Consider the following 11,433-nt stretch of genomic DNA (forward strand, 5'->3'; position numbering starts at 1 on the left):
TAAAAGACTCGGATCAGAGGATCGGCGCGAATAAAGATAATTATCGGGGAGCATCTCACTAGTACGCTTTATGCTTGCCTCTCCACGCCTCTTCCGCGACAGGAGTCTCTCTCTCTTCCACACTAAAAAATCTCCTACACATCTTAAAAAATATTAGTTTGGTTGCGGTCAAGCTGTCGCTACAAATGCTTCGAAGTGTTTCTCTTCCCCTTCTATCTTTTCTGAAAGAAAGGGGAAGCAGAATAGAAAGATTTATGAAAATAAAAGATAATTGATTTGTACATCTTTTGTATCAAATGTCCCTCACTCCCTCCCCCTGCTTTTTCATTAAAGGCCCTCCATATAGCCGCTAGTTCCGGGTCACAAAAATCTTATTTTGGCTATGGGTATATTCAACATGATACCAATATCCACAATCCGAAATGAACGCTCACCCCTTACGTTTCTGACCTTCTACAACTAATATTTGGAAACACTCCTTCACATACCTCTGCCCGTCTGTTTGTACCATCTATATTCAGTATGTGAGTCTCCACATTAGAAGACGGTCATCATGGTAGATCGCGAAAAAGCTAAGTGGCTCTTGCAACAGTGTGTTCCCGTATTCAAGTGTAAACCGTGTTCTATTAAAGTCGTAAACGATACATATGTTATAACAGAAACGTCTACAGAAACGTTAACAAAATTACAACAGCACTTATCTCGAAAACATACAACGCAATATACTGACGTACAATCTAATATAACTGAATGTCTGCAACATTATACTTTTGAATTACTGTGTCAAGACTGTTCTATGCGGATTCCCGAATTTAGATATGAAACGTTCGAAGACCTATTAGCAGTGATAGAAAAGCACTTACGTGATATACATACAAAAACATATGAATCTGTAGATATCAACGTTATCAGTATAAACGCTCCATATTGTTCCAATATACGAGAACGTTATGTATATCTGAAAGGAAGTACATTTAAATGCACTCTTTGTTTCCAAGCTGTTCAGAAAGAAGTTGCACAAAGTAGTTGGTATCCTGGCGGGAATCTAACTCAGCACTTACTAAATGAACATGGGGACGAAAGCTCGAACACAGAAGCGTATACATCGAAATATCATTGGTTTTGGGATCATGCCGGTATAGATATTGCCACAGACGGATCATGGACTCCGAAATGCCTTATCTGTGAGGACTGTAAACGATTTACAAAATGTAAGGAATTTAAAAAATGTAAGAAATTTAAAACCGTCTGTGACAAACTGCGGAATCACATGACAAACAAACACAAGTAAGTACAAGGTAAAAAAGGTATTATGCATAAACATAAATAAATATCTAATATTATAGAAGAATAGGTATCAAATATGTCCGTACAATTTTTACATTCTATACTGCAAAATTTAAGCATGTAATAATTATAATTGTAATACCATACAACGAAAAACTTAACAAGGTCTTGACCTGTTTTCTCAAAATAACCGTTGAGAAAGTCTAGCAGTGTTTTCATACTAACATTATTTATAAAACAGCTTATGTTTTATATCTAATATATTGATTTTAACGTTTCTAATACTAATCACAATCTCTTTAACGTATTTTACAAATATTTACAATTGACATTTAGTACATGTATAATGCAATTCTTACGAGTATATACATAGGTTTAATTACTGAAATCTATACAGTAAAATCTCAATTATCCGAATTAATTATGACTAGGTATGTACCATATGTAACAAAACAATCGAACTTTTACATATTAGAAATAGTAATTACAACAAAGAACTTTACCGAAAACATAGAGTGTCACACAAACCAACTAACATAATTAAATTATTAACTTTATATTTTATAACATCTTAACTTATCAAACCAACGTCCAGATAATCGAAATCGGTATAGTTTAAATTTAAGTAACCAAAATCTGGATAATTGAGTTTCTACTACATCCATCGACTTCAGTTTACCAGTACTACCCATACAGCACAAACCTTGCAGTTACATTGCAGCTACATTACAGCAATGTTGTAATATTGTAGCAATGTTATTGCAATGTAACTGCAAGTTTTGTGCTGTACGGTATGTTCACGATGCTACCGGTACGTGTTAGTCCAAATAATTATTGTAGTAATTATAGAAAATCGTTAAATCCAAACTATCAAACAAAAATTTATGTAATATGTGAGTTTAGACAATTTTAATCTTCTTATCGTTCAAATAAAAACAGTTAATCGTTTCTGCACTATAAGCGGTAGTTTGTTGGTCTTTAACGGAGTATTTCTATATCGTCTCCGCTTCTTAATCATATAACTTATCAATGCAGGAGGAAGCTTCCAATTATGATTGCAAACAATGATTTAGATGAAATGAGTATCGAGTCATATATCAACTTACGTCATCCACCTGCAGGAATAACAGTTCAGGAAAACCAACCTATGGATCTATCTGTAAAAAGAGCTAAACTTCAATCGGATGTTTCTGACAAGTAATTATTCACTTTGCATTTCTTACACAGTGCATGTACATAAATTTTTCACGTAAATATTTCCTCTATTTCATTATATACAAATGTAATATATATATATATATCATCGCATTCATCTATTAAGTGTTTAATTAACTTCAGTGAATATTTCATTAATACCAACGTATATTAATCGTGTCGTTAGTTCTTCTTCTACTACATTTAAAAATATAATACAAAAAATTTAACACATAATATTTATAAGACTCTGACGTGTAATCACAAATACGAAGTAATAAAAAAGTAATAAGAGCCAATACAGGACGTTAGTGTGTATATAATTTTAATTTCTTAATTTATCAAAAAATTTACCTCAGCCAGGCTTTGAACCTGGACCAGGACCTTCCTCTCACTAGGCGGGCGTCTCACTCATTCGACCGCCGAGGCATATGGTAGTACAAGTATTTAGAGCACTTTTTTGTTCACTTATGGTTGATGATAAAAGCATTTCTTCCTTTTCATTAATTAATATTCTGTGTGGTGGAAAGGTAGGCAATAAGGAGAATTCGATGTTATATGACTGACAATTACGTCGGCGCGCAGTTCTATTTCGAATTTAGTCACAACATGAAACTTTCGGGAAATAATTGTTTATTGCGATAAATATTGCCACATGCCTTGATGTTCGACTTGGTAAAACGCCCACCTAGTGAGAGGGAGGTCCACATTCGAATCCTGGCCATAGATAAACTTTTCGCAATAATTTTAAAAATCAAAACCATTGAAACACTAACATCCTGTTTTTACAATAAATGTAGCAATGAATTTTATTCTTATGTATGCAATGACAAATAAATCGCAAACGCAAATAAATTAAATTTTAGTAGTCCAAAAACTATAAACATTTAAATCCATTATTAACTGCATCTTTAAATCTATCAGAAACACATCCTGTTTTATAATTGGATAATACATTTGTAATATTAAACGCTAAATGGTCTATTACGTTTCACAATTTTTATTTATATATGGAATACAGACTTGTAGCAGACTCATCGAGGGATAAACCTATACATAATGTTTCGAAACGTGCACGTCTGGCAGACCAATGTGGGGACAGATCTGTACACAGCGCTTTGCAACACGACCCCATAACAGACGTGTGGTGGGATAGACCTGTACACAGCGCTTCGCAACACGGCCCCATAGCAGACGAAGGGTTGGATAAACCTGTACACAGCGCTTCGCAATACGGTCTTACAGCAGAACCATGTAGGGATAGATCTATACACAGTGCTTCCCAACATCGGCCCACATCAGAACAATACTGGGATAGACCGGTACACTACGCTTCCCAACACGTGCGCACAGCACACTTATCGAATAATGATATTCTAACTTCTAAGGATACTTGACGAGATACTTTACCATTTTTTAACGCAGCATTAAAAATAGTAAATATTTTGCAGGAAAGGTTATATAAATTGATTTATTGAATATCTATTGTATTGACAATTTGTAAACCAACCTAATATTGCGTAACATTATATAAGATATTATAGTACCGCTTCCATCGTCGTAACTGCGAATATTGTGTATTAACAAATTTACTAAATTAGATATTGCAGTGATGTTTTTATTAGGAAAGTGCAATATGATGAGTACACAACTTTAAAGACATGACACATGTACACTTAAAATGATAATCAAACATAAACATAAGTTTAAATAAGATGAGATATGAATAAGTAAAATCGGGAACCAGATACATTTCCTAGTTTTGAACATACTGTACGTAATTATGGGTTTGAAGTATTAACAGCAAATTTTCTTGAAGAATCGGCTTTGCCATGAAAGTAAGACTAAACTATTGCAAAAAGTGTCTAGTACCTACATGGATGAGGAATCACGCAACTCAAACAAACTGGACTCAACCACTACTTTCCTTGTGCGCAGCTATATGTGTCTGAAAGTGTATATATGACTTGAATTAGGCTAGGGTTGAGTCAAATTCGTTTGATTATACATGTACGTAAAACTATTTCGTAGTAGTACAATACATTGTATTATTTTGCATTGGAAAATAATTGAACTATAATCTTCCCAACATTGGTACAATATTGTGAAAACGGCGGCTCATTTTATTTAGCTAATATGCTTATTTTGTAATACTAGTTTAATATTGTATCAATATGAGATCAATATTTAATCAATATTAGACCAATATTCATATTAAATTGCTAAATGTTGTCTAATGTATTTTCAATATTAATTTAATATTATATACTTATAATCGCGGAATATTTGCATTTATTACGTTATCAATATTCCCTTTGAGAAATATTAGGCAATGCATTTCCAGTAGAACCAATATTGGATCACTATTAGCCAATGTTTAGCCAGTGTATTGTACCACATATTTCAATGACAATGTTTCACTAGAACATAATGGAATGCTTAAACTTTTCCTCATTCTATAAACATCTTATGCGACTTCTGAAACATTACATAAGCTATTATACATATTAGAGCTTGCGTAAATGTACTTATTCGAATAATTTATATTAGAAAATTTGTTAATCTAAATGTTACGTTTATATTTATTTGACAAGTGATATATGATGAGCAAAAAATTCAAGGGCTATTACAATGTTTACGAAAATACATTTTACTATTTTAAAAAAAATATGTTGCTTAGAAATGTAAGATCAAAATAATATTAGAGATAAGTAAAATCACTGAAACGAGGGCAGACACTGTGTCATTTTATTGAACGTATTAATTCTTTAATTAATTAGTTTCATTATATCTATTCATGTCTTGATGTTCTCTGTGATTTTATTTACATATTATTTATTTTGATTTTTACCTTCATTATCATATGTTACGCGTAAGCATGCAACCAAGACATTTGTCTATGTATGTATTTGTTGACTTGTAAAATAAATAAAATAATGAATATAAATTAAAAATAAAGAAAATAATATAGAATAAAATAAAACAATAATTTACATATATTACTTTTATACATTTTTAAAAACTTTTGATCATACACAGTTCAGCAATTCTACGAGTTCACGTATTACCGCCTTTGTCATTTTAGAATCTAATGTTATGGGGACAAACTGATAATTTTATTAAACGCGTCTATTTCTGAAAAGTCACATTTAGATTGGCTCTTTTAGATCACAGAAACCGCGGATGCAAAAACTGACGCGGGAGGCGACGCTGAGGCCGAGATCAAACTCGCCGCGGATTCACAAAGCGCCAGCGAAGCCGATTCGAAAAGCAAGCTTTGTGTCTCGAGTCAGTGTTTCGTAAGGTATAAATAAATCTCCGACAAATATTCGTAAGGAGTTTTATTAGACACTACTGTGAGCCTTTGAAAAAATACTTGAAATTCCAGGCTTTATTAATTTTAATAATATAAAGTGGACGCTCGTTGAATGTATAAACAAATGATCAAATTATAAATGCCAAAAATAACGAGCTATTATAAAGGATGTTAGATCAATTATATTCTTGATAGTTTACATAGGGGTGAACGTTTCTACTTTACTTAGTCTCTTTCAACACCCTAATTCATTAATGAAGATACATTAAATTTTTAAGGTACGTGACTGGTCATTTTAATTATTATTTAATGTCGTTAGAATACGTTAAAAATTAAAATTATATGTATACATATAAATGTCAACATCACAAACAAAGAGAAAACCGATTTTTACTAGACACACATACCTATCTTTCGTCAACCAACTCATCGTTATCACACAATCTAAGAACGGACAGAGGCCAGTGGCAATAGTTTGACAAAATCAGTTAAAGATATTTTTTCTTTTTCTTTAGGAGATATATTTCTTTGGTTCCAGTCAAAGATATGTTCTTCCATAAGTCCATATTTGGTCAAAATTCTTTTGTGGTTTATTGTTAGGGATCGCCACAAGTACGTTCGTCCAACTAATTGTCCGAAAGGTCTCCGTTCACATTGGCTTGTTAAGAGTGACTAGTGTTTATTAATTTTATAGAGATTCAATGTTCATACAAATTTTATTAATTGTTATATACATACAAAATGAATAAAAGTGTCGCAATAGATGTAAAAGATACCAGGTCTAGTTTTCTATTTGTTTCTTTTGACAAAATGGAAGTCGTCCGTGTACACGGCAAACATTAAACATTGTACTAGTTGAACGACATATCAGTTACAGACTAGTACATCATTAAAATATTACGTATACCTTTGTGTTTTTAGGAAAGTTATAATATTGATGTTATATAACTATTAATTCGTGGTTACTAGATATATACCAGGCTTGTGAAATATTGTAAATAAGTACAAAATTAAAGAAAAATCAAAAAGATATGATAAATGTAAATGTACTACATTTTTATTATTTTATTATTCCGACATACAACTAGCACGCGCTTCGATTGCTATCTATCCATCGGAAACGTTAGATAAGTCAACCTACTATTATGATCGAATACATTAAATACACTCCTCTGTTCTTAGATGAAACGCATATTAAAAGACATCTTAAAGTTGCATACATTATTTTTCTCAGCTTACCTTAATTGTAAAGTGATATTAACTTTTCCTATACGTACAGTCACCTTTGTCTTTTTAATTATCGCCTGAAAACATTGCGCATGTTTTAATATAACGGTTCAGAAAGTAAGTATGTTACTAATGTAGTGGTGGTTGGTAACGTAACAAGACATATTCATGCCAGGATTAAGGGGAAGGCAAAGGGGGGCTACAGTCCGTGCCTCGCTTATTAGCAATCTCACCCGACATAATTTCGTAAGTACTATGGTTTAGACTTCATTTCGACTTAGACGAATTCGTTTAAAACTTAAATAAAATCTTACCTAAATACAAAATTTCAATTAACGATTATTAGAAGCATTTGGGATCTTAAAAAATATTAGTTCGGTTGCGGTCAAGCTGCCGCTACGAATGCTTCGAAGTGTTTCTCTTCACCTTCTATCTTTTCTGAAAGAAAGGGGAAGTAGAATAGAAAGATTTATGAAAATAAAAGATAATTGATTTGTACGTCTTTTGTATCAAATATCCCTCACCCCCTCCCCCTGTTTTTTCATTAAAGGCCCTCCATATAGCCGCTAGTTCCGGGCCACAAAAATCTTATTTTGGCCCTAGTATATATTCAACCTGATACCAATATCCACAATCCGAAAGAACGCTCACCCCTTACGTTTCTGACCTTCTACGACTAATATTTGGAAACGCTTCTTCACATACCTCTGCCCGTCCGTTTGTACCATCTGTATTCAGTATGTGAGTCTCCGCATTAGAAGACGATCATCATGGTAGATCGCGAAAAAGCTAAGTGGCTCTTGCAACATTGTGTTCCCGTATTCAAGTGTAAACCGTGTTCTATTAAAGTCGTAAACAATACATATGTTATAACAGAAACGTCTACAGAAACGTTAACAAAATTACAACAGCACTTATCTCGAGAACATACAACGCAATATACTAACGTACAATCTAATATAACTGAATGTCTGCAACATTATTATTTTGCATTATTGTGTCAAGACTGTGATTTATGGATTCCCGGAATTAGATATAAAAAGTTCGAAGACCTATTAGCAGTGATAGAAATGCACTTACGTTGGGTACATGAAAAAACATATGAATCTGTACATATGAACGTAAATAATATTATAGACGCTCCATATTGTTCCAATATACGAGAACGTTATGTATATCTGAAAGGAAGTACATTTAAATGTACTCTATGTTTCCAAGCTGTTCGGAAAGAAGTTCGACGAAGTTCTTGGCATCCTGGAGGGAATCTCATTCAGCATTTAACAGAAAAACATAGGGATGAAAGCTCGAACATGGACGTGTATACATCGAAATATCATTGGTTTTGGGATTATATCGGTATACATATTGCCACAGACGGGACACCGACTCCGAAATGCCTTATCGATAAGAACTGTAATCCATTTACAAGGGTGAAGATAAATTCAAATACCTATCACGTAATACTGCGTCACATGACAAAGAAACACGAGTAAGTACAAGGTAAAAAATGTATTAGGCACAAACATAAATAAATATCTAGTATTATAGAAGAATAGGTATCAAATATGTCCGTACAATTTTTACATTGTATACTGCAAAATTTAAGCATGTTACGATTATAATTGTAATATTATACAACGAAAAACTTAACAAGGTCGTGACATGTTTTCTCAAAATAACCGTTGAAAAAGTCTAGAAGTGTTTTCATGCTAACATGATTTATAAAACAGCTTATGTTTTATATCTAATATATTGGTTTTAACGTTTCTAATATTAATCACAATCTCTTTAACGTACATTACAAATATTTACAATTGACATTTAGTACATGCATAATGCAATTCTTACGAGTATATACATAGGTTTAATTACTGAAATCTATACAGTAAAATCTCAATTATCCGAATTAATCGTGACTAGGTGTAATCCATGTCCGTATCATAACTTCGGATAATCCATGGCATGTACCATATGTAACAAAATAATGGAACTTTTTGCTTATTATAAATATGTAGTAATAACAACAAAAAACTTTATCGAAAACATAAAATATCACACAAACCAACTAACACAATTAAATTATTAATTTTATAATTTTATAACTTATCAACCCAACGTCTGGATAATCGAAATCGGTATAGTTTAAATTTAAGTAACCAAAATCTGGATAATTTAGTTTCTATTACATCCGTCGACTTTAGTTTACCAGTACTATGTTCACGATGGTACCGGTACGTGTTAGTCCAAATAATTGTTGTAGTAATTATAGAAAAACGTTTACACCCAAATTATCGAACAAAAATTTATGTAATATGTGAGTTTAGACACTTGTAATCTTCTTATCGTTCAAATAAAAACAGTTAACCGTTTCTGTACTATATAAACGGTAGTTTGTTGGTTTTTAACGGAGAATTTCTATATCGTCCTCGCTCTTTAATCAAATAACTTACCAATCATATACTTACCAATGCAGGAAGAAGCCTCCAATTATGACTGCAAAAAATGATTTAGATGAAATGAGTATCGAGTCATATATCAACTTATGGCATCCACCTGCAAGAATAACAGTTAAAGAAAACCACACTATGGATCCATCTGCAAAAAGAGCTAAACTTCAATCGGGTGTTTCTGACGAGTAATTATTCACTTTGCATTTCTTACACAGTGCATGTACATAAATTTTTCACGTAAATATTTCCTCTATTTCATTATACACAAATGTAATATATATCTCATCGCATTCATCTATGTATTAAGTGTTTAATTAACTTCAGTGAATATTTCATTAATACCAACGTATATTAATCGTGTCGTTAGTTCTTCTTCTACTACATTTAAAAATATAAAACTTTTAATTTAACACAAAAAATTTATAAGACTCTGACGTGTAATCACAAATACGAAATAATAAAAAAGTAATAAGAGCCAATGCAGGATGTTTAGTGTTTAAATAATTTTAATTATTTAATTTATCGAAAAACTTACCTCAGCCAGGCTTTGAACCTGGACCAGGACCTCCCTCTCACTAGGCGGGCGTCTCACTCATTCGACCGCCAAGGCATATGATAGTACAAGTATTTAGAGCACTTTTTTGTTCACTTATGGTTGATGATAAAACCGGGGGGTGACGTGTGGCTCCGTGTGAGAGCCATCGATTCGAAATTGGCAGATCCCAGGTTCAATCCCCCGTATATCTCGATTTTACGAGATAGTCCATAAGAGCAATTTGCGATGTTCGCAATTATACCCTGGTGGTTGACGATGAATTTATATCGACCGTTGTGAAGTGTTTGTTGATCATGTAATTTTCCTGCCTGCACGAAGTGCATGATCAATATATTGCTTGGGCCTTGCGATGATGCAATCGCATAATGTAACTGTCCAAGTGTCAAAAATTCCCTCTTCTAGATTAGAAAATGTGCATTTCTAAATGTGCACCCCTAAATGTGCATTTCATAAATGTGCACCCCCCATTTCTTCCTTTTCATTAATTAATATTCTGTGTGGTGGAAAGGTAGGCAATAAGGAGAATTGATGTTAGTTCGATGTTATATGCCTGACAATTATGTCGGCGCGCAGTTAATGTTCGATTTAGTAAAACGCCCACCTAGTGAGAGGGAGGTCCACGTTCGAATCCTGGCCATAATTAAATTTTTTGCCATAATTTTTTGCCATAATTTACAAATCAAAACCATTTACACACTAACCATTTACACCATACACACTAACATCCTGTTTTTACAATAAATGTAGCAATGAAGTTTATTCTTATGTATGCAATGACAAATAAATCGCAAACGCAAATAAATTAAGTCTTAGTAGTAATGAAACTATAAACATTTAAATCCATTATTAACAGCATCTTTAAATCTATCAGAAATAACACATCCTGTTTTATAATTGGATAATACATTTGTAATATTAAACGCTAAATGGTCTACTACGTTTCACAATTTTTATTTATTTATGGAATACAGACTTGTAACAAACTCATCGAGGGATAAACCTATACATAATAGTTCGAAACATGGACCTCTGGTAGACCAATGGGGAGACAGATCTGTACTCAGCGCTTTGCAACTCGGTACCACAGCAGACCCTTTTAAAGATAGACCAGTACAGAGCGCTTTGCATCACGGGTCCACAGCAAAGCCAAGGTGGGATATATCTGTACACAGTGCTTCGCAACACGGACTCACAACAGAGCCATGCTGGGATAGATCTGTACATGGTGCTTCCCAACACGGGCTCGCAGCAAAACCATGCTGGAATAAACCTGTACACAGCGCTTCGCAACACGGTCTCACAGCACAACCATGTTGGGATAGATCTGTACACAGTGTTTCCCAACATGGGCCCACAGCAGAATCATACTCGGATAGTTCGGTACCCAGCGCTTTACAAACCTA

General features: G+C 33.3%; 1 protein-coding gene across 1 annotated transcript; it reads left to right on the forward strand.

The window, feature by feature from the left end:
• The first annotated feature begins 488 nt into the window (after nucleotides 1–488).
• Nucleotides 489–5,062, forward strand: LOC105558093. The gene is made up of 3 exons (XM_012005612.1): nucleotides 489–1,287; nucleotides 2,323–2,484; nucleotides 3,503–5,062. Exons 1-3 carry the CDS (start codon nucleotides 554–556, stop codon nucleotides 3,876–3,878), a joined length of 1,272 nt encoding a protein of 423 aa, XP_011861002.1. The 5' UTR covers nucleotides 489–553; the 3' UTR covers nucleotides 3,879–5,062.
• The last annotated feature ends 6,371 nt before the right edge of the window (nucleotides 5,063–11,433 follow it).

Source organism: Vollenhovia emeryi, unplaced genomic scaffold (genome assembly GCF_000949405.1).
Source record: "Vollenhovia emeryi isolate VEMERY1.0 unplaced genomic scaffold, V.emery_V1.0 DF939384.1, whole genome shotgun sequence".
NCBI lineage: Eukaryota > Metazoa > Arthropoda > Insecta > Hymenoptera > Formicidae > Vollenhovia > Vollenhovia emeryi.

Bases quoted from the DNA above. Each gene is read 5' to 3' on its own strand.
- LOC105558093 (XM_012005612.1), top strand. From the start codon at position 554: ATGGTAGATCGCGAAAAAGCTAAGTGGCTCTTGCAACAGTGTGTTCCC. The intron at 1,288-2,322 runs GTAAGTACAAGG...TTATCAATGCAG, and splicing joins CACATGACAAACAAACACAA to GAGGAAGCTTCCAATTATGA. The intron at 2,485-3,502 runs GTAATTATTCAC...TATGGAATACAG, and splicing joins CAATCGGATGTTTCTGACAA to ACTTGTAGCAGACTCATCGA.